At 38.5% G+C, this 23,418-nt stretch overlaps 3 protein-coding genes across 7 annotated transcripts in view; 1 reads left to right on the top strand and 2 right to left on the bottom strand.

Moving 5' to 3' along the window:
* capn3b (calpain 3b) overlaps positions 1–710 on the bottom strand; it is a 19,672-nt gene extending 18,962 nt beyond the window's left edge. For both annotated transcript variants that reach the window (XM_015042669.1, XM_015042671.1), the window contains exon 1: positions 207–710. In XM_015042669.1, coding sequence (XP_014898155.1) covers positions 207–527 — 321 coding nt within the window. In that variant the 5' untranslated portion in view covers positions 528–710. The remainder of the gene's footprint in view (positions 1–206) is intronic.
* Positions 711–2,185: 1,475 nt separating this feature from the next.
* nrbp1 (nuclear receptor binding protein 1) lies at positions 2,186–11,818 on the top strand. 2 transcript variants are annotated; one of them, XM_015042664.1, is made up of 18 exons: positions 2,186–2,778; positions 2,987–3,242; positions 3,878–4,000; positions 4,490–4,591; positions 4,684–4,773; positions 4,941–4,981; positions 5,168–5,262; positions 5,372–5,455; positions 5,549–5,607; positions 6,246–6,344; positions 6,439–6,571; positions 7,228–7,318; positions 7,468–7,518; positions 7,955–8,090; positions 8,160–8,213; positions 8,290–8,353; positions 9,052–9,107; positions 9,184–11,818. In XM_015042664.1, exons 2-18 carry the CDS (start codon positions 3,012–3,014, stop codon positions 9,277–9,279), a joined length of 1,605 nt encoding a protein of 534 aa, XP_014898150.1. In that variant the 5' UTR covers positions 2,186–2,778; positions 2,987–3,011; the 3' UTR covers positions 9,280–11,818. The 2 variants fall into 2 exon arrangements, with proteins under 2 accessions (XP_014898150.1, XP_014898149.1); XM_015042663.1 differs by having other exon boundaries at positions 2,984–3,242.
* A 1,017-nt stretch (positions 11,819–12,835) lies between these two features.
* Positions 12,836–23,418, bottom strand: part of LOC106953710 (macoilin-1) — a 24,962-nt gene continuing 14,379 nt past the window's right edge. For 2 of the 3 annotated variants that reach the window (XM_015042661.1, XM_015042662.1), the window contains exons 5-12: positions 22,911–23,034; positions 20,955–21,136; positions 20,062–20,539; positions 19,835–19,993; positions 18,001–18,171; positions 16,681–16,807; positions 15,938–16,112; positions 12,836–14,156 (exon numbers count right to left, since the gene is read on the bottom strand). In XM_015042661.1, the coding sequence (XP_014898147.1) occupies positions 13,966–14,156; positions 15,938–16,112; positions 16,681–16,807; positions 18,001–18,171; positions 19,835–19,993; positions 20,062–20,539; positions 20,955–21,136; positions 22,911–23,034 (1,607 nt within the window). In that variant the 3' untranslated portion in view covers positions 12,836–13,965. The remainder of the gene's footprint in view (positions 14,157–15,937; positions 16,113–16,680; positions 16,808–18,000; positions 18,172–19,834; positions 19,994–20,061; positions 20,540–20,954; positions 21,137–22,910; positions 23,035–23,418) is intronic. The other variant, XR_001426247.1, reaches the window with a different exon arrangement.

The following is a 23,418-nucleotide window of genomic DNA, read 5'->3' as shown; positions in this document are numbered from 1 at the left end:
TATCCAGTTGTTGAGTACTTCAATGTTTGATCCAGGGGCTCTATAAATGCAACTCACTAAGACATTTTTCCTTTTTTGCTGCAGTGGATGTGTGGAGATATACAGGGTTTGTTGTGGAGAGGTTTTATAGACAACTTAAAGCCTCCACTCTGTTAGGTGCAACATATCCTGAAGCATCTGACAAAAACCGAGAAGGGTATACTCACTGAGGGACGTTTCCACTCGAACTTCATTGTGGGTTTCTCGCTGTAAAAAAGTGAGGAGTCGTTTGCAGGGAAGAGAGGGTCCTCAAAAAGAACGTGCTTCGTCACATATTTATCCCTCAGCTCCAAAAAGGTCTTCAGGCGCTTTGCATCCTTGACGGCCTCATTTCTGCTGAGAATGGCCGAGTAGATGGAGTTTGCTCCTGTGATCCCGTAGTCAACATTGCCATCAGCCTCCAGTGACGCCTCAGTGTCAAGAAGCACTTTCACCTTTGTTTCTTCAACCACAGGTTCCTTCTCTGGATGGTTTCTGTCCTCCATCATCTAACCCTCTAGTGCCACTACTGCAAGTTGGGGACTTTTCTTTGCTGAAACAACATGCGAAGTTGCAAAATAACTTCCTGTGTTGTCTTAAACTAATCACTTTTAGTTCCTTTCTTTTCTAAAGCAAGAGTTATTACTGCTTCTGTGGGGTAAGAGCCACACTGCCACACTAGCAGTGCCCCTGGAGTAACTGCACCTAAATATAAACCTTTTTAAGAAGGGGAGGAGGCTTCTCAGAGTTCTCAATATCCAAGGTTCACAGTGTAGCTGTCAGATGAACAGCGTGGAATGAAATATGTAGTTAAATATATATTAAAAATCAGAAATTCCCCCACAAAGCCATGTTTTGCAACTAGATTTTAATAATAGGATGATAATTTTGATTTATTCGGCAATATTTGCATATAAACAAATTGCATATCTGCTGCCATCAGTCTTCTCCACAGTGAAAAAAAATAATCGAAGTGGGCATGTTAGGGTAATCTACATTAAATGAATGGTAGCAATAGGGACCCCTAGTGGTAATAAAATATACTTTAACTCTTTTTCTGTCACAGAAAACCAACCAATCATGACTTATCTCGTTTTGATTGGTTGAATTTGCGCTCAGCCAGCGTCCATAACAAATACAAACACAGGGCGGTTGAGGACAAGGTTGCCAGGTTTGAGAAAAATCCGTATTTTTACACCGTCGTCATTTGAAGTATCTCAAACGCAATATAACAGTTTGAACTTGTTTTTTTTTTTCTTTTCTTTTAAACAATCATCTAAAACAAACAGGCAAAAACCCTAAATAAGTTGTGGCCTAAAAATTAAGGAGTAAACGTACAAAAAAAAAAAAAATCAAAAGACAAAAGATTTACCATACAATCTCCACACTTTTCCCACACCATAATGGTGCTGTAGTTTGCATTATATGTGTCCCATTAATATTAATAAACTGCCCCAAAGAATTTCTGATCAAATTATGGTTATTTAATGTCAAATTTCAGCTGTTTACATTTTATTTTGGTTACGCAGTTTTAGTTTTCTCCTGTTGTTGGTGTCTGTAACTTTGAGACCATTTTTTATGCTACAACCACAAATTTCTTTGTTTTTTGGAGGTGATTTTATTTAATTAGAGTGGCAAGAAGAGAACCATTGTTTAAAGAGTGCAATAAGAAGATCTGTTTGAAGTTTTTAATGCAGCAAACATGTGAATGAAGGAAATGTAAATACAAAAAAGAAAACTAACATTAAACATCACAGTAAAACATAAGGGAGGAAGCATCATGCTGTGGGCATTTTTTTTAAACTAAAATAGGGAAGATGATCAGCTAGGGTTGATGTGAATATGGAGACCGCTAAATATAGGGGAATTCTGGAAAAAAAACCTGCTCAAGGTTGCAAAAACAGAAGAGGATCGGCAAAGCAATGAAAATTAATATTCAAAGACAGTTCTTCATCCAATTTGACTGAGCTTGAGCTGTTTTGCAAGAAATGGGGAAGGATCTGTTTCTATATATGAAAATTTGGTAAATGTACAGAAGAAGATTAAAAAACCTTTACGAAAAAGTCATTATTCATATTTCCCGTATAGGGACTCCAATTTTCGTTCCACCTTCCTTAGAAGGCCATAAAGGGGGATAATAAGAGTTTTACCTGGCAACCAGCCTCGGCTCGTTAGTGCAGTGTGCATCTGGAAGTTGTCGCCATCATAAGTAGCTAAATGTTGCAGCTAGCTCTCAAGTCGTCAGCCGTTGTGTCCGAAGAAACATTATCTGACACAGTTAACTGCTTTTTCTGTGTTTCATATCGATGTTTTGTGAGCTGTTATGATGTCAACCACCAGTAAACGCGATTAGTTCTGTTGCAGTGTTGTGTCGTTTTCTCAAAACCAACAGCAGGATCTATTTTCAGAGCACACATTAGCAGGCTGGAGTCTTGAGAGGCAGCAAAGGGGCGGTGGGCTGCTGAAACCGTTGCTGGTTAGCAACGAGCTTGCTTGGTAGCTAAAGAAAGTGAAATCGTTAATACACGTTTTCAAAAACAATCCGCTTTGAACGTTGCTGCAAACTAAGCGGTGGTTTTCTGCTCTTAAGTTCGTAACTGACCATAACCAAGGAGCTAGCAGGGTCAGGGCTAGCCATCTCTTCGTTGAGGAACCTGAGATTTAAAGCTAATAGGACTTATCATTCTGCCTGGATTGGTCTGTAGCAGTGAGACTCTGATAAACTGGAGCTGCAATCGTCAATTTTGTCGTTTTTTACAGGCAAGTACTGCTTTATAAAGTATGTTCACTTCTGTTTGAGATACGTTTATCTGTTAAAGCCAGAGAATTAATGCTAACTTCCGCTGTTGCTGCTGTCGTCTTAATAAACTACTTGTCATTCTCTTCTTTAGGCTAGTTTTAAAATGTGTAGAGCTCATTTTAGAGGTAATTAATACGTTTATGCTATGGTTTCTGTTTTATGTAGCAGGCTATTGGGCCTGACAGCGGAGAAGATGTCTGAAGGAGAGAGCAGGCAGGCCCCGGATCCTGCCCAGGAGACGAAGCCGGACTCGGGGGCAGCTGCGCCCGCAGGCCAAGCGGTGGCATCCGTGTCGCCGCCGGTGTCCACGGTGACCCAGCCTCCTCCCACTGCTGCCACGGAGGACGAGGAAGAGGAGAGCGAGGATGAGTCAGAGATTTTGGAGGAAAGCCCGTGTGGACGCTGGCAGAAACGCAGGGAAGAGGTATGTGTGACTGAGTATCTTCATTCAAGTTTGCACAAAACTGGGAAGTTTGTCTTTGAAATGGAGATGGGATTTGTTGGGAATTGGATCTATCTACATAATCTGGAACTAATCAAACTGTTGATAATAGAGAAATAAAAGAATGATGACCTGACATAAACAGTTACAGAGCTGTTGTTCTGCATTAAGTTATGGCACAAAGGTATCTGCACTAATAAAACCAAGAAGGATTGCAAGCAGATGATGGTTTACTACCTTTTTTGTGCTTCAAAATGCAGAAGTGCACCACATTAAACTATATCTCTCTTTTTTTTTTACAAGTTTAATTTCTTGTAAAAAGTGACTGCATTGCTATTTATTGTAATTATGCAGCTGCTTCTTTGACCATTCATCTATTTTCTGCACTGGTTTAATCCTCGCCACATCATGTGAAAAACGAATCAGAAGTAAATACTTTCAAGATACTAAACCAAATCAGATAGAGTTTTGTCTGTTTACCACATTTTAGCGTTCCTTTTAAATTTGGTTTGGAGCAGCTCAAATAGTCTCTTGTAATCACCATCATTTTGATTACTAACTGGGATTTAATGACTCGCATCCCGGTGCTCTAATCGTTTTTCTTTCCCTCGTTAAAGGTGAATCAGCGTAATGTGCCTGGGATCGATAATGCTTACTTGGCCATGGACACGGAGGAAGGGGTTGAAGTGGTGTGGAATGAAGTCATGTTCTCAGAAAGGAAGAACTTCAAACTGCAGGAGGTAAAATGCGTTAAAAAGCGTCGGATGTTAAAATGGTCAGACTTGTTACTGTTTACACACTAGGAAGGGAGAAGATGTTGCTGTACGGCTTTATTAATGAAGACAGTTATGTGTTAGCATTTTAGAAATTACACTGTCCTTCAGAGTGCCTGTCACATTTCTTTTCCAGTGGAAGATCCGGTCTCTAGTTATGGTGCGTTCACGGACAGGGAAAATGAGTTGAGACCTTCTGGTCACACGTTTCCAGTTAATTTTTAGATTGGGTTGAAGGCCTCAAACACTTAAAGTTGGAATGTTGTCTTTGAGGGCGTTCAGTGTAGGACAACAAATTGAATGCAGCATAACTAGGAGCAGCAGAAGTTGCATTTTATTTTGACCGATTCGGTGAAAAATGGCAGGGAAGTAAAACTGAATGTAGTCGTCATTTTTTTTTTTTTTTTTTAAAGAACTTTGTACTTAAAAGTGACATTTTCCTCTTTTATATCACAGGAAAAGGTGAAGGCTGTGTTTGACAATTTAATCCAGCTGGAACACTTGAACATTGTGAAGTTCCACAAGTACTGGGCAGATGTGAAGGAAAACAGAGCCAGGGTATGAAAACATGTCACTACTACTTTTTTTTTTTAAATCACATGGACAAAATGTTAGTCTTCATTTTGATTGTGACGTATAATTTTTTGCAGGTTATTTTCATCACTGAGTACATGTCATCAGGCAGTCTCAAGCAGTTCTTGAAAAAGACAAAGAAAAACCACAAAACCATGAACGAAAAGGTCTGAAACGTTCGGCTGCATCGCCAGATGTTCAAATGCCTCAACTTTGAAATTGGCTTTATAACTCGGATTAAAAATACAAATCTCATTGAATCCTGTTTTTGTTCTTCTTTTAAACATGTTTTAGCCAAGAATTAATTTCTGCTCTCCTGTTTGCTTTCTGACAGGCCTGGAAGCGCTGGTGTACGCAGATACTGTCTGCCCTCAGGTTAGTTGGCAGGAATGTTTCTGAGCAAGTCTTTACAAGGAGCTACAACTTTGATAAGTCAGCTCAGCTATTTCGCAGCGCAGTGTAACATAAACACGAATAGAATATTGATTTCAATCCAGGTGTAGGTGTTTATTAAGGTGGCAACTTGTATAGAAGTCATAACTATTGCATGTTCGCCTCCAGTTACCTGCACTCCTGTGAACCTGCCATCATCCACGGCAACCTCACCTGTGACACCATCTTCATCCAGCACAACGGCCTCATCAAGATCGGCTCAGGTCTCACATTTTCTGGAATTAATACGATCGGTTTTATGAGCTCAAGTCCAGTGGTGTGTGTCTCTACAGACACGGTTTTACAAAGTGTTCTCCTTTTCTCCTCTTCTAGTTGCCCCCGACACCATCAATAACCATGTGAAGACCTGCCGGGAGGAGCAGAAGTGCCTCCACTTCTTTGCTCCAGAATATGGAGGCAAGATCCTGCCGAGTTCAAAATAACGTCAGGCAGCTCTGTGCTGTTTTTGTTTTCTTTTTCTCATATGAATTTATCTTTTTCGGCTTCCAGCTGTTGCCAATGTTACCACAGCGGTGGATATCTATTCCTTCGGAATGTGCGCCTTAGAGGTGAGAGGCAGTGAGATTTGTGTTTTCGACAATTTCTTTCCAGTGTTTTCTTTTTAAATAGCGACTAGTAGCGAGAGCAAGTACACTGTTCACTCATGTTTTGCATTTTGGGTTTGTACAGGTCTTGAAATCCTTAAACGCTTGAATTTCAATTAGATGTTTTCAAGATTTTCAAAGTGCTCTGCTTGGTTTCTGTATAAAAAAAATGCTAACATTCGGACGACAAAGTTTTGTAATGAAGTGAAATCTAACGTTTGATTAAAAGCCTAGATTTGGAAAATGTCATTTACGGTTGAGGCCATATACTTAAAGATAATAAAAAGATGCATGCACATTTATCTGAAGTTGTTAGTGTAAACTCTTTTTTTATTTTAAGTTAGTTAGAATTACCACAATTATTTCTATTTACTAAATGCCAGAAAACTTAGCGAGAATGTTTTTTTAGAGATTTTTTTGTAACTTTCTCAGACCAGTCAGGTTTATAGGGTGCATGTAAGAGCTGTTTCAAAACATAAAATGTTGCTATATTTTAGTTTACTTGGTGCCAGTAGTGGACTAGCACAAGATAACTTTGAAAACTTGAAGTGTATGAACCCTGATTTATACTCCTTTTTTTTTTTGTCCATTCATTTTGCCAGATGGCTGTTTTGGAAATCCAGAGTAATGGAGATTCGTCGTATGTGTCCCAAGAAGCCATAAACAGTGCCATTCAGTCCCTAGAAGACCCGCTGCAGCGGGTCAGTGAAGAATAAACCGCAGCTTAAGACCTCAGTCAGCTTTAGGAGCACAAACTCTGCATCTTATTATTTTCCGCCTTTCTCACATGTTCAGGAATTCATCCAGAAGTGTCTGGAGGTCGACCCGAGCAAAAGACCCACAGCCAAAGAGCTGCTGTTCCACCCCGCCTTGTTTGAGGTGCCTTTACTCAAGCTGCTAGCCGCACACTGCATCGTCAGCCACCAACGTACGTCAGCACATGCATTCAAACTGTGTTATCTGTTTACATTGTTATTAGTAAGGTTTTTTTTTTTTAAGTCGCTTCGATTATTTGCACTTTCTGGGTTACAGAGTCATTTCCTGCTGTTGGATTCTGAAGCTGCTCAGCTGTAAATCTGTTAGCGTTGAGCAGGAATGAAACCTTCAGGATTTGTAGCAAAGATTAGCTCAGTGTTGAAAGACATTTTGAATTGTTTCTGCATTTTCACCAATCTTAGCCTAAATCCTACAAATTGCGACTTTTTATAGTTTGTTAATGAGCACTGTTTTGTTAGGTATGAGGACCAAACGTGCATACAGTAGTGCAGTGTTTTTTGCAATACGTGAAAAGATTCAATGATGCTGACTTTGTTTCAGCTTTTTGTTGCACTAATGATAATGAACATAACTACTGACCGTTCTTAAGTACAGATTTTGAACTTTTTTAAAAATGTTCCCGTTCCAGACTGTGTAGAAACCCTAAATAGAGATCAGCAGGAAAATCAGAGCAGATTGGAGCCTTCAGGAAGTTCTGGAAGTGCAATCAGAGCTATTTTTTAGTTTGTGAATCGGCTTAAGACAAACTTCAAGCCTTCGTCCATCTTCAGCTTTCTTTCTGTGAGATTTCCGTTTTCGTTTCTGCAGATATGATTCCAGAAAACGCTCTAGAGGAGATGACGAAGAACATGGACCCCAACCTGGTCATTGTTGAAACAAAGAACGGAGTTCAGATGAAGTAAGTCTTTCACTTTGGAGATTAGTTGGCTGCAATTTTTGACTATTTTGATTTTGATTTGATTACAGACAGAATCTTGTGTATAAAAACAGACGTAGCTACAAACATCACAGGTTATATTTGTTGCTTGTTTTCCCCCTTCTTATCAGGCTCTCTCAGTTTCCTGCATTAGAACTGGACAAGTTTCTGGAAGATGTGAGGTAAAAGCAGATTAGTTTTGCTAATCTAATTTCTAAAACACTTTAGGTTTCAGTTGGTTGGAAACATCTTAAACAACCGTTTCGATTTGAGTACCAACATATTTACATCTCGGTTCATAATATGGTATTTCTTATGATATTACTTGCTGTTAACATGAAAAAATTCTTAGCATGATATTTTGATTTATGATGATACATTTCAAGGAATGATTTCTGAAAACTAACACTATTCTTTGGAGTGTTACTTTGACTCTTCTCCACTATTCAATCAAGAAAATTCTGTGAACTGGAAAATATGATTGAATACAATTATTGTCTGATGTTTGCTGATTAAAATCAGACTTCTTTGTTGCTGATGTCCTGAAGAATCAGCATCACTTTTGTTGTTAATTCTGAAGCTCTAACGTTTTACTGCTTTCCCTCTTCGTGTTATCAGGAACGGGATCTATCCGCTGACCGCTTTCGGGATGCCCCGTCCACAGCAACCTCAGCAGGAAGCCGTTAAGTCGCCCATCGTCCCACCTTCAGTCAAATCCCCAACACCTGAACCTGCAGAGGTTGAGACCAGAAAGGTGGGAACTGCAGACCTCAGACCCCTTCTAAGGCATCAAATTCACATTGTTTTTCATTTGTGCTGCCAGGTCCTCCAGATGCAGTGTAACATCGAGCCTGTCGATGAGGGCAACAAGCATCACGTAGGTTTCAGTCGAGGGGCAGAGGGGAAAAGTTTTTGTGCTCAAATAATGTTGACTTATTTCGTTTTCCTTTCAGCTGACGTTGTTGTTGAAACTTGAGGATAAACTAAACAGGCACTTGAGCTGTGATTTATTACCAAGTAAGTAAAACTTGACTAAATTTTCTCGATTCTATGGTTTAAAAATAATGTGGGTGCTTGCACAGTTACTGAACAGATTTTGATTTATTTTGGCTGCAGATGTTTTTTGTTTTGTTTTTTTTTCTTCTAATTTTGCATCTGATAGTCTGGTAGACTTGGTTCAATGGGGGACCAGAGTGTCAACAGTAGTTCCATTTTTAGTTGTTGCACTTCACTTTCACAGAGTCAAATTAACCAGATCCTTTAAAAAAAAAACCTGTTCCCTTTCTTACCTGTGGTGGCTCTGCACCAAAAACCACTTGAGGAAAAACACAAAAACCTCTGAAGAAGACAAAGAGCCCAGCTGCCTTCACAAAATGTAAACAAAGATGTCAAATTTTAGTGTTAGATTGTTTGATAAAAGACTACGACCCATTTCTCCAGTTAGCGTTACACTAACGTGTTTGTTTTGGTTGAATTTACCCAGAATGCCAGGCATGATAGTCTGCTTCCTGGTCTACGGTCCAGTTAGCATCAGTTTGATTACATGTTCAAACCCCTGCCAGACGAAGCGGACTTTCTAGTCAAATGGACTTAGAGAAGTTGGTAGTGACAGAAAACAAGCCACTGTTATTATCGGTGCACCTATATCATGTTTCATTAAAAAAACGAAACAAAAAAAAACTTTAATTTGTGATCTCTTTTGTTCTTTTGCACAGATGAGAACGTTCAGGAGCTGGCCGTGGAGCTCGTCCAGCTGGGATTCATCAGCGAGGTGAGCAGAGAGGACTCCGATTCTCTGTGGCAATCCCAGGTGGGATCCTTCTCACTTCGTCTTTTCGCCGTTGCAGGGCGATCAGCCGCGGCTCGCGTGCGTTCTCGAAGAGGCCTTCTCCAGGTTCTACAGTCGGAATGACTCTCTCAATCCGGTGACCGTTTCGTCGTAGCTGAGGACTCGCCAGGCCTTCTCTGAGCCCTCCTCGTCCTCCGCAGCAGGACTAGCTTTTCGCTTCATGTCGACATCGCTATAAAAGCTTTAGTGAGAACTGAGAGGGAAGCCTTGGTCTGACTGCAGATCCTGCAGCGTCTTCTTGTATCTTCTAGTGGGAAAAGCTGCCACTAAGTGGTTGTTGGTCTCTCTTTATTTTTATTTTTAATTTCTCCCGCCACATACAGCCATCTTCTTCTCTTCTGAAAGAGGAAATTGTAATTGAAGCCTAATGGAAAGTACAAATGTTTTATTTCTTTCAGTTGTAAGGAAATGATAGAAGAAAGCTAAATCAAATGGATAACAGCAGTATTTTCCTTAAGTCAGTGTTGAAGTTGCATTTTAAACTTTTTTTTTTTTTTTTCTTAAATCATTTAATGGAGTTGTGTGTGTCTGTCTGCTGTCCCGACAAACTGAAGCGTGTGTTTACAGTGTTGTGAGCTTAAAGTCTGGTCGTTTAAACTTTTGAGGTTCCTGCTGACCTCGGATCAGTTTCAGGTGGAAAACTAGGGACAAAACATAAGCAGTTTCAGTTTTGCTTTAGATTTCCACTATCACACATGTAGTCATAAACCCTTCAGCTGCAACACAATCAGACGAGCAGGTTAAGATATATATAAAAATCTATTTATTTGTGTATCTCTCTTTGACTGATCCATTTCACTTCCAGCACAGAGGCCGGGGGACTGATTGTATGCTTTTACTCCCTGCTTTTCTTTAAATCAAGCTGTTTAGTTTCTATGAAAAATGACCAGAGTGCAAACATTGCAGCACTCCTCAACACCCAGTTCTCTTTAGGTCTAATTTCTCACTCAGCAAGTTGGTGTGATCAGTTTTCAAGTTCTGGATTTTCACCGGTGAATACACATTTGGTTCATGGTCCAAAAGTAAAAGCGATGCGTGGAATCCGTTTTCGCTCATCAGGAAGTAGATTTTGTTGCTCTTCAGTTACTGGCTTCAATCCAGTTATGCAGGATTAGTGGAATTTTTTTTGCTCCTTTTCTTTTGGTAAACTTGTCCAGCCGTGGGCTCTGGCTTGCGCGCGGCGCTGGGAGGAACATCAAGATGTCGGTAAGCCTGAGCTGCGTCCTCCGCGCTGTGACTACGTCTTGACAGGGTCTGTAGATACGAGTGTGGGACTGCCTGGCATGCCTGTAACCATCATGTACTCTGTATGCTGGACACTGTGCTGTTTCCACAACGCTTTTGCCCTCTTTTTCACTTCCTCAACTAAAATGGTAATAAAAAAACAAAAACAAAAAACACATTATCTCCACCTGACGTGTTTGACTCATTTTTTTTTTTTTTTTAAAAAGCTGCAGAGTTCCAACACAACATGGAGTATGTCTTAATTTGTTTTCTCAGACTTTATTTACTGTCCTGTTCTGGATTTAAAGTCAGTTTTATCCATCTATCAATGACTCTTTTATCGGTCATCCAGCCATCGGTTATTTCATCCAGCCATGTTCTTTTGTGTCAATTCAAGCATATGTATCCCAAAGGGAAATTAAATGTAATTCATATTAAAGTATGATATGGGCAGAACAGATGGAATTTATTGTGATTAATCCATTATTGAAATAATTGTCAACTAATTTAGTAGTCGATTAATCAGGGAGTGCGTTTCCTGAAAGAAAATGCACTCAGAGCAGTAATTAACCCAAAACTACAAAATATATACATTTTGAATCAAAAAAAAAAAAAAAAAAAAAACATAAATAAAGTTGAACATATCATTTGCCATTGTGATCGATGAAAGCGTTTGAACTTCCTTTGTCTTTCTCTACTCTTTAGTTTCTGGTCTGCATTGTTGAAGCCTCGTTTTCAACTTCTCTAAGACTTTGGGTCGTATTTTTGTTATTATTTGCGTCTCAAAGACTGCAGATCAGCTGCTTCCAGTAATAGACACCTTGTTGACATGGTAACGTGTTATAACAACTGTCAAAGTAAGAAGAAACAGAAATCTCATTCCTACAACACATCAAAACTAACAGATCTACATCAACATGCAAACTTGAGCGCCGCAGTTTTATTGTTCTGTGTGTCTCTTAACTGGTTATGTCCTCCATCCGTCCGTTTTCTCATAAGTCCATCCATTTGTATATCCATTCATGTTTTCATATACCATCCAATACCCCCTTGGTTTTTCCATCCATCCAAGTTTCAACCATTCATTCACTTTCACATTAAAAGCTTGACTACTGTGTAACATTTGCCCATACATGGAAAACTGAGAAGTGTGAAATTACTTGCAATTAAAATAAAAAAAAATATTGACAAATGTTTAGGAATCCTATAGAAAAAAAAAGAAGCTAATTTTGTTGGTACATTTTTGAAGTGTAAATTAAAACTTTAAGGCCCCCAGTAGAAATAATTTACATAAAGACAACACAAATGGGACAAAATTGAATATTTTAAATAATTTATACAAAAAAAAAAAACCCATCCTGGTGTATCAGGAGTGTGACCTCTAACCCCAGAGCATCACTGTTTGAATTCAACAATTATTCATCCAAAATGGTTTACAAATGTTAGCCCTTGTACAAGAATATCCATGTACAGAAGTCCACAATGTGTGCTCAAACAACACTTGGATAAAACACGTTTCATGCTGACAAAACACGTTGCCGTACAAAATTACAGCAGTTAAAATAGAAGAACAGCGAAGACTAAAAAATAGCTTTTATATAAAACACCCTAGAAAGACACAGTAAATAAAAAGCTACCAAAATGGCCACGTCTCAACGATGAGTTTCTCAGCTGGGTGGGAATTTTCAGTTCTGTACAGTGAGTACAAAATAAATCCAAACAAAAACAGTACATAGCACTTCAAACACATTACTCATTCACATTAAATTCTTCTTTTACTTTCCAGTTTGAAAGTGACGTATATAGGCACAGTAATTAAATCCGTGAGCCATGTTTGGTGAACACATTTTCGTTTGTACCTCCAAATGCCAGTTTGAGTTCAGCTCAAACACGAGCTTCCAGTGTCAAAATGTCTGCTGAAGCAAGGGTTGCAGTTTGTTTTTAGCGCTCCTCCTTTTTCGTGTTACCACAACAATGAGACAATCAAATACTCCAAAGAGTCTCCCAGACTGCAGCCAGAAAAGCTTCATAACAAAGCTAACATGTGTTAACGTAGAAATATTCCAAATCCGAAGGGTCTCGTTCCAAAACACTGAGTCATTTTAGAGTAAAAAAACAAAAACTTTGATCTGAATTTCAGCACAATCCAAATAATCCTCTATTTACAGTCAACAAAAGCTGACAAGAACATCTTGCTTCATGCTTGTTTTCAAAAATAATTAGTCATTAATCACATTTATGTTCTCATAGATATAAAGCAAATCGTTTGGACGTGTTATTTATATTTTATCCAATAAAGACATTTCATATTCAAAACTCACATTAAGTCCATCAACTAAATTGATTTTGGACTCAGACTATTCAGTGAACAAATCTTTTTATTTTTTTTTTAATTATTATTATTTCTTTTTTTTTTTCAGTTTTACTTTTCTTAACCGAAACTAATTTAAAAAAAAAAAAAAAAAAAATGTTTACGGCTAAAGAAATTCCAATACATCAAATATGCATGTTTACATCAGAGTGGCACAGCTGTAAACTTGAAGTTAAATTATGGCTAAATTTCCATTCAGCTGCTTAGTTTCTCTGTCCTAAAAACACACATGTAATAGGACTTTAGGTTAAAAGACAGCCTTAATATTGACTTCTGTACTGTTTCTTTTATTCATCAAACGGTCTAAGTTGGAAAGTTCTCATTAATTATTCACAGGAAAGAATACACTTTTAAATACTTCTTTAGCTTGCCTATTTAATAGTGCAGTTGAATTAAAAATTGAGTTAGATTTTGCACTCTTTAAAGCATAAAACATACAATTGTTGTCAGATAGCAGAGCCTCCACATTTATTGGGACGCCCTGATGGATGTGTAAAAAGATTTTTAATAAATATTTTTTGAAGCATCATAATCTTACACAGAAAACGTTAGAAAAAAGGTTCATTTTATTGAGTGGGGAAAACCTCTGATTTTACCAAATTATTATTATTATTCATAAACAGTACCTCCGAAAATGGTTTAAATTTAATTTTACTGAATCCTTTTTTTCTTCTATATACTTCACTTTATTGAATTTAATTGCCAAAGATGACAAAATTTGCATCTCTTTCTCAGACATGGACTTTCTTCTGTGTATTCTGCTCCTTTGTTGTCATTTCAATTGAACATCCACATCAAACGACAGACCTAAAGGTTTGTTCGTCTGCAAGGCCCGAAAAAGCAACGATGTTGTTGTTCTCTCATTTGATGAAGATGATGGATACGATGCCGCCGTTAGCAGCTCTGCATATAAAATACCTCGCTTTTGTAAGAGAAACTTTCTGATGTGGGAGGAGAACAGGAAATATATAATGAATAACACCAAGTTTAGCACCAACAGTGCAGCAGAAGGCAATTGGACTTTAGGAGGTTTGTAGCTGTTTCCACTGGTAACCGGACGCAGGCGTCTTCACCGCTTTGCTTTAGCTCTGTACTTAAAAAAAAAAAAAAAAAAAAAAAAAACTCTTCTGGTCCTGGCAAGAAAGGCTGAGAATGCGTCAGGGATCCACTTGGTCCTTTTTTATTTCATTTTTTCAAACACTGGTACATCAGCGCTCGTGGATTCAGCATGTAGCGCTCAGAGTTGAGCAGCTTGGTGAGATACTGAGGTACCTGGTGCCGCGGAGCCACGTATGACACGCCGGGGCTGACCGCCATCACCTCCGCAATCTTCTGCTTCATTTCGCGGATCTCCCTGTCCTGCTTCTTCACTTTGTCTGCAAGACAGAAAAACACGTGTGGGTAAAGACACGGACACAGAAGGAGACAGCAGATATCCACAGTCTAGGATTTTATAAGGCAACAAACACATAAGGATGACATTCCTTCTTTGTCATTTTCAATCTGCCACTGTTCATACATCTTTACACAAAAACAGCACTAAGTGACTAATGGCTGCAAGTCTGGCTGCATGAGTCATGCGGGTGTTGCTGTGCGATGACTTCATGAGTTTCTGCACATGTTGCAGCAGGTGACAGAGTAAAAGGCTTAATCAAACAGATGTGACGCATTTTATGAGACAAAAAAAATATCAACGCAGAGTAAATTTCCAACCCCCCAACCTGCTTTACAAACTTCTCACAGTTTTCTAGTGAAAACAGAAAAAGCCAAACAATGTAATCTTGCAAAAGAAAAAAAAAAAAAAGAAAACATTCCTAGAAATTATGCTGCAGAAGTAGAATACTTTCCTAAATCCAAAATAGCTTTGTATTTTGCTTGGCTCTACATTGTCCAATTAAAATCATAATTTGCTATCATCATAAATTATTCATTACAATCTGTGATGATTTAGAACATCTGGTCTGTTAAATGTGTTTAAATCTTATATTTCCATAAATCCAAGTAAGAAAAAAAAAAACGTTGTCTCTTCCCAAGAGGCAAAGCTCTTTCATTTATTGCACTTTAGAGCTGTACAGAACCACACACACCTCCAAACTGCGCATATGATGAGTACATTGTGAATTCTCCAGGCTACAATTCAAACAACTTAAAGTCAGATGTGATAGTTATAGTACTATTATTATGACTATTAAATGACGCTCAAAAAATAAATGCTACTTATTTCAGTGCACACGCCTCCAAATTGTGCACATGGTTGGTAACATTCAGAGCAGACACTGCTTACTGTTCAAATATAATAATTCAGATGAGATTTTTGTACCAGTTTCATTATGAGGAAAGCTGGGTCGTATATGAGTTCTCACTGAAGTAAAAGGCTCTGCCGTGATCCAAATACAAAAAATAAAGCAATGCGATTCTTTTGTTTCTTAATGTTTCCTTACTACTGTTTGTTAATTTAATGACTTTATCCTTCTTTGGCAAAATTCTCAAACATAGTTTAATATGCTAGTTTTGAAACTTTTAGTTCTGGTAAGTTTTCTGTGTCCGTGGCTCATTATAAATTAATGAAAAGTCTGAAAACAGCTTCTTTCTTACTTTTTTGAGCACTTATGTTTTAGTTTACAACAGATATTACAAAACAAAAACTGGATGAAATATGAATAGACAAAAATTCACATTTCTAGATTGTTGGCAATCTAGCTAAGTACCAACCTTTAAATGTATTGATATGCGATTAATAGTTCATACTGACTTTTAATGACACATTAAAGAGGTTAGGCTTTGTCAAACTGTCTGCATTTGAGGGATTTTCTTTTGTTTTCTAACAGGCTGACTCATTTGGGTGGATGCACGGTAAAAGCTCTCAGTCTCATTGCTTCACAAAGTTTTAAAGTCATGAATTAGCAATCAATTTGTAGACTAACAAGCGAAGATTTTCAATCAAAGATTTTACATTTTAAACCACTTGTTAGAGAAAATGTATAAAAATGTCCATCCATCCATTATCTGTACACCCTTTTCCCTTCGTGAGGTCGGGAGGGTCGCTGGTGCCTATCTCCAGCAAACGTTTCGGGCGAGAGGCGGGGTACACCCCGGACAAGTCACCAGTCTGTCGCAGATCTGTGTAAAAATGTGAAAATGAAAAATGTTTGTAAACCTTGAGCAATTTCCAGCTGTCTGCGGGCGTCACCCAGAGCAGAAAACAGGTCCAGCTTGATGCGCGTCTCTGCGCTCAGGTTGTACTCCAGATGTTGAGCCTTTTCCTGCATGGCTGATAATGTGGAGAGCAGCATGTCTGTCTCTTTCTCCACACAACGGTACTTCCCCAATGCCTGGAAACAGAACGGATAAAAACACATGAATTAAGCTAAGCCCACCAGAGGGAGTCATTTCTTTGGCTTCCCAAATTCTTCCACTTCTTTCCTTCCTCTCTCTTTCTTTTTTTTTTTTTTGTGGGGTTTTGTTCAGGGAACCATTATACCATAAAAAGAAAACAGTCGTAATTATTTTAACTTGACTGACTCAAAGTCCTTTTAAAAAGTAGGTGCAATGGTTTCTCAACAGACCTGGCTTTGATCTCAGCATGCATGGTGAAGAGTATGTCCACTAATACGAGATCAAATCCCGACACAGCACAACGTGCACACCAAACATCCATTCAATAACACTGCTCACTGATGTAATGACAAAGTGCATTATGTCGACTGAAGGCCAAAATGAAATGAAAAAAAAAAAATCTCAGATGAAAATCATTCAGTTTGCTAAAAAAAAAAAAAACAACAACAACTCAAAAAGCAAAAACCAGATCATGAGCAAACTCAGGACAACGACGTACACGATCATTTGGGTCTCACAGACACTTAAACTCACAGTTCATTCCCAAACAGAAGAAAAAGATACCTCGATATCTCTCTCTAGATCTACCACACGGCTCTCTTTCACTTGATACTCCAGCTGCAGTTGTTTGTACTCTGTTTCTAGATCTTTAACTCTTTTCCTCAACATTTGGGTTTCACAGTGTTCCTGCCTGGTGTAGGAGATGGAGAGATTATCAGTTTGGATTGGAGAGAAAGGAGCGGGATTATCAGCAGACCAAGTTCACACACAGAGAAAACAGAACATTTGCAGTTTTTGTAAATATAAAACGAAACCACCAGAAATAGCAGAAGTGTTACAAAATCAAAAATCTGTTTTGAGCAGAAAAAGAGCCTTCGTCTGGGTAGAGTTTGTAACTTGCCAAGCAGAACTCAACATGTGGACAAAATGGTAGCCAAACACGTTTACTTCTTCCAAGAGAAAAAGAACATAAAATTTAATGTGGAGCTACTTCTAACTTCAATATAAGCATCATCTTCTGGTGTTTATATGCATGGTACTTAAAGTTCCTAGATCTCATTAAGCTTCTAAAAACTAAAAGAAAAGAACTGCTAAATTCAAAATATATAGGAATTCTTATTGCTACTAATTCTTGTGCTACTGAGACAAATAATTAATTCATTTTCAGTATGTTACACATCTTTAAGGGTGCCAACAATTTGTCTATGTAAATCACATTTAAAAACAATTAAGTGTAGCACGTTACACTCTGCTTTCCATTTATAACATCTGATCTGCACCAAATTGAAAAGGATAATCAAGGAGGAACTGATCCTTGAATATCCTGCTGAAAATAAAAGTTGCATAATGTGAGCTGTGACCAGCCCTGTGAGCGCCTTAAACCCAAACACTAATTTTAAAAACAATCCTGAGCTGCAGAGAGGCGGAAGCAGGGCTAATATGGCCTCAGCAGCAGCTTTCTGGATAACAGGAAGGCGATGTAATGAAGCCTGACTGATGCCTGCTTTCAGGGTATTACTGTTATCAAGACGAGTTGCAATAAAGGCATGCACATCCTTCTATGAAGGACAAAAATAGCGTTTTTGTTGTTGATGAAAGCCTGACCTCGCCAAGGTTTGCTTCATAAGTCCAGCACAGTGGCCACAGAAACCCCACTAGGCCCAAATGTAACGGCCTCAGTTATGCTTTTATTATAAGTTTGCAGCTAATAATCCAGATGTTACTGTCATTGCACAGCGTAGACGTGTCAAACCTCGCGTTGAGATTCCTGATTTGTTGAACAAAAAAAAGTCAGACTTCCTCTTAACTCTCGCCAGCTGTGGGTGGGATTTTAAGGCGCCCACTCACTTCTGCACAATGAAGAGCCAGACACGAGGGGTTTACCTGTTGGTCAGGGTCCGTGCTGCACTCGCCGCCTCCTCCAGTTTCTGAGCCTGAAGCTCAGCCAGCTGCTTCTCAGCGGAGAGTCGGCCCTCTGCTTCAGCTCTGGTCTTTTTCTCCAGCAGCGCTGAGGTCTGTTTGTCCCTCTGCTTGGTTTTAGTCCAGCACAGAATCCTGAAGACAGAAACGGAGACTGATCGTAAAAAGACCTTGATCTCACAAAGTATAAAATTTTATGTGCATAAAAGCATGTTTGTGGACGCTTAAGACGTCAACCAGCGTTATGTCATTTCTTGAGTTATTCAGATGTGTTTTATTCAGAGTCCTCAAACTGTAGCTTAAAGTAAGTGAGTTTTAACTGTGAATTGCTGTTTTAAAGCTGTTTTTAACATCTGGAGTAATTTAGATCAGCTCTATTTTTAAAATGTTGCAAATTAATTTTATTGCGTTGGTAGTGCTAATAAGAACAACAATAATAGCACTAAAACAATCTAAACTCATTTATCATCTCTTGGGAAATAGATTTGTTGCGTGACTATAGACAGTACATCATATAATAAATTAGCTGTAAAATAAAAAAGCTTGATCAGTCTGTGTCAAATAAAATGCAGTGTAGTGGCATACAGTACATAAAATCCTGACAAAAATATTTTTTAAAAAGCCAGAAAATTGTCCTTTTCTTAAAATTCTAAATGAGAGCGCGTATGTCTCTGTTTTCAGTTTTTAAATAAAAGAAACCAACAAGTTACACAAAACCTGATCAGTGTTTGGCATATCAAGATAAATGACACAACTTAAATATACATCAATGCAAAGAAGTCATTTACTTTTCAGATATTCCGATTTCTTGTAGCTATGGGAAAAGGAATAAAGTTTTCAAAGTGCAACATTTTTCTATACTTATCTCAAATTAGACTTTAACATTCCAAGTTTTTGAAGACGTCACAATAACATTGCAAAGTCAAGCACAGCTTGGCTTGCATTAAGTTTGCAACCATGGCTTTTGAAAAAAGCCTCGCAAAAAATGAGCTAAAGTATGATAATAATGTGCATTTGAAGCGTGCCACAGAAATTTCAGTACGGCAAAGAAAATTGTCTCAAATTATTGAAATGCACGTCTCAAAAGCATCAAAAGAAACCTACGAACGCAATTTTCAGAAAACGCATGAGCCATAAACCAACCTAACAGATATAAGTGTAATTTTATACAACCAAGTCCCTCATGTGCTGCTTCCTTTAGATACTGGAATACAATTTAAAGTACAAAAATTTATTGTCATGGCTGAGATGAGTAGAGTAGTAACTTGGCACCATTTGTCAAATACCATCGATACACATCAGGTTGTAGGTTAATGTTTCATTGACTATGTGTCAAAAGCAACTCCAAGCAAGTAACTCTAATCTAGATTAATCTAAGCACCAGATTTGTGGTGCTTAGAAGCCGAATGCTGTTTCTCCATATTTGGTTCTGGTTCTGGGGATGCAGAGCAGAACCAGAACCAGAAGACCTGAGAGATCTGCTGCAACAACAGCAGATCTTTAATATATTGTGGTGCTAAACCGTTCAGTGATTTATAAACTAACAACAGTGTTTTCTATGCATTAGAGTTGGAAAGAGGATTGGAATTTGGGTCCTTCCAACCCATTTCCACCTTTATTCCAGCACTAATTTCAACCTTATTTATTTAAATAATTCATCAACAATTAACAGATTAGATCTGTTGAAAATCTTGTCCATCAACTGATGGATGACACGGTTTGGTATCATTTTATGCTTTTCCGTGTTTATAGTTAATATTTTGTGCAGCTCTCCAAGTAGACTCAGTGGACCACTCACTTGCTCTGCAGCAGCATGTTGGACTGTCTGAGGAGGGAGACCTCCGGCCTCAGGCTCCTCTCGCTGTTGGTCAGGTTGCAGATGTGACTTCGCAGCTCCTGTTCGCTCTGCCTGCTCGTCTGCAGCTCCCCCTTCAGCCTCCGCAGCTCTGCTTCGAGTCTGATGAAAAGCAGAAACACCTCAGCACCAATTTAAGCCCAATCTGGTGTAAATAAACAGCTACGTACTTGCTGATTTGCTCAGCGTGATAGTTCTGCGTTGCTGTGGCGCTCTTGTCAGCTGCGTCCCTGTTGGGACTGATTGTTTTTGAGTTTGTCCTCTGTTTTTTCTCGGGCCTCCCTGCGGGAGGTGAAGGAGTGTTTGTGTTGCTTCTGCGGGCTTTTGGGGAGGCGCTCTTGGCAGCTCGGGTGGCTTTGCTTCCCTGATCCTCTTGAGGTAGATTTTCCGGGATAATGGACGACTCTGGTCCTCCTTCCCCACTGTGAAGCTGATCTTTGGACTCGGCCACGACGTTCTTAGATGACGACGGTGGTGGCGGTCGTCGGCTCGGCTCGGCCGACCTCACCTCCTGCGATGCCTTCTCGGCCACTCGCTCCTCACTCCGGATCTGCAGGCAGTCGGCGCTGTGTGCGTCGTCATGGGAGACCATGGCACCATTCTGACACTGATACTGACCAGGCTCAGGCTTGACCTTCCACTTAGAGGCTGTGAAACAGCAGGAAGAGAAACTAAAGGTTTAACAGTCTCTTCTCTGATTTTACAAACGCAAACGGCAGCTTGTAGGGACATTTGCGTAACGACACTCGTGAGACGCATTTAAAAACTAATTGGAAATTCTGGGAAATAAAACTGTCAAATACAGTGGTTTATTACGCAAATTTTTTTTTATTATTACTAATTTAGTCTCAGTGAATTTTCGTACATGAAAACCAGAGATTTTAAAGAATGAAACCAGGAGTAAAAAGGCAAACCCGCCTCAAACCTTCATGGTGGAAAAGCACCAACGCTTCTCATGTATTTTATGCAGAGAGAGAGAGGCAAATAAAAAGTCAAAAAGCAGCTGGTTGCAAAGGTGGTCATGGAGTGTTGCTGAAGTGCTGCTGCAGGTGCCCAGACTTACTGCTGCTGCCGCCATCTGTGCTGGTTTTGGAGTAAACCTGCAGGCCTGGTGGGAGCGAGTGCTGAAGGAGGTGCATGTGAAAGTCGTTCTCGCTTTGCACGGCTTTCTGTATGCGCAGCTTGAAAATGTTGGTGAAGTAGCAGGTGGCATCAAACCCCAGATAAACAACAGGATAGCCGATACTGAAAGTAGATAGACGAGGAAAAACAAAGCAGTTACAAGAATACAATGTAAACTCAAAGGAGACTGTAGAGCCGCAGCTTGGCTAAGTGCAAGAGAATGTGACAAAAAACGGTAACACTTTATTTGAAGGGGGTTGAATAAGACTGTCATGACACTGTCATTAACATGACATAACACCTGTCATGAACATGAATAAGCCTTCATGAATATTTATGACTGTTGTCATAAAGCGTCATTCGGTAAATTATGACACTTTTAATACAAAGTTGACATGATTCAAAATGTCTTTGTTATGACAACTTGACATTAACCAAGAAATCATTACTGATATAAATTTGTTATAAAAGTATTACTGATTTCACTTTAAAAATTAGGTAACTTTATGTTAATAAAGGTAAAGTTTAAACAGTAATAATTTCCTGGTTAATGTCAAGTTGTCATAATAAAGACATTTTGAATAATGTCAACTTTGTATTAAAAGTGTCATAATTTACCGAATGAAGCTTTATGACAACAGTCATAAATATTCATGAAGGCTTATTCATGTTCATGACAGGTGTTATGTCATGTTTATGACAGTGTCATGTCAGTCTTATTCAACCCCCTTCAAATAAAGTGTTACCCAAAAAACTGACAATAACTGTGTCAAATTTTGCAGCACCTCGATCTTTAGTAACTATCAAACAAGTGGTGTAAAAAACAATCCTTTTGGTCTATGCAAAATAATAATAAAATGATTGCTAATGATTTTAATTGATCAACTTTTAAATAATGAACAGTACAGAGTCCACCACATTTATTGACAGCACTGGAGAATAAATATGGCATAATAGTCAATTTTTCTTAGTCAATGTTCAAAACGGAAAAGACAACAAAATATATAATTTATATTTATTGGATTTAGGTTTAAAGTCATCTTTTAACTGAATTGACTTGACTCTTCTTACTGGAAGATTCTTTGATATTCAGCTTTTAAGTAAAAATGTAAATAAATTCTGATAGCGATTGATTCTCAATCTATAATATTTTATCATCTTTGTAGATATCCCTACCACATCTATCAGAAATCAACTTCTTGGCTCAGTAAAAATTATTTTACATCTAAATCTACCAAGTGTATGAATACTTGTGGGCTTACCTGCATGTTTTGGTTTCTGCAGATCTTCATAACAACCATTAGACACTGTCTATAAGCCGCTCTTTGTGGAGAAGTATGCCATGAAAAATATTTTTTATTTTGTCCTACCATCACCAATCTAATTGTGCAGAGTTGGCTAAATGCTACTAATACTTTAAAATGAACTTGATTCAGATGAGATTAAAGCTTCTTTCACCTCTTCAAACTATCAGGCCTTATTTAAATAAAAATTGGATGGTCTTTCCAAAAAAAAATCTGGGATTTCAGGTCTTTTATTATGATAAGATGGTCAAATTGAGACTAAAATGATTCATAAGATGTAAAATCCATCCTATTTCATCCCAGCACCAAGACCTAAATTAAAACCTTTCAGCTCACATGAAAGAAAACCTTTCATGTGAGCTGAAAAGAAGATAGCACATAGAGAGAACTCTGGTGATGCATTTTTGACTAAAAAAAGTTTAATAAACAGGATGCAAATGACTTTATGTGAAAGTAGTGAGAGTGGAGAGATTATCCAGCTGCAATAAATGCTGAAGTATCTTAAGGCCATTCATACATCTTTACCAGAGTTACCAATAAATATGGCGGGTGCTGTATCAGCCAGAAGGTAAATTTATATCACAGCAGCATACCAATGTGCAGCGAAAAGATGAGACAGGTTGGGATGAGAGGTATTAAGATCTTTGAGTCGAAGCGAAGCCTCCGTGTAGACGAGCAGAATCCACAGGGACACCGTCGATATACAGATGCCTTTCTCTGGGAAGGAAAACAGGATTTACTGGAGGCGTTCAGGGACACTTTTCAAACCACTGCGTTAAAAAGTTAAAGCTCTATGATGCAATTAAAATGTGAAATAAGATCAATGATAACTTCTCTTTTGGATTAACTAAGTCCAATTTTTTTCTGGTGTCTCACAATTTAGAATGTGTGACTGTTGTAGGAAATGATGAAAAAAAAATGTGTCATTTGAGTCGAGGAGGAGAATCTGGTCTAATATCAGCACAATGCAAGAGCAGAGTGGAAAAACGTTATGCAAAACAGCCAGACTGACTTACATACATGTAACAATTCAATTACATTTATTGATCAACTGATGATGGATGGATGGATGCATGGATGGATGGATGGATGGATGGATGG

This window comes from Poecilia latipinna, unplaced genomic scaffold (assembly GCF_001443285.1).
Source record: "Poecilia latipinna isolate Pla-1442-1.1 unplaced genomic scaffold, P_latipinna-1.0 Scaffold599, whole genome shotgun sequence".
Classification (NCBI taxonomy): Eukaryota; Metazoa; Chordata; class Actinopteri; order Cyprinodontiformes; family Poeciliidae; genus Poecilia; species Poecilia latipinna.
The sequence above is the reverse complement of the archived record's forward strand: the minus strand, read 5'-3'. Positions and strand labels throughout refer to the sequence as shown.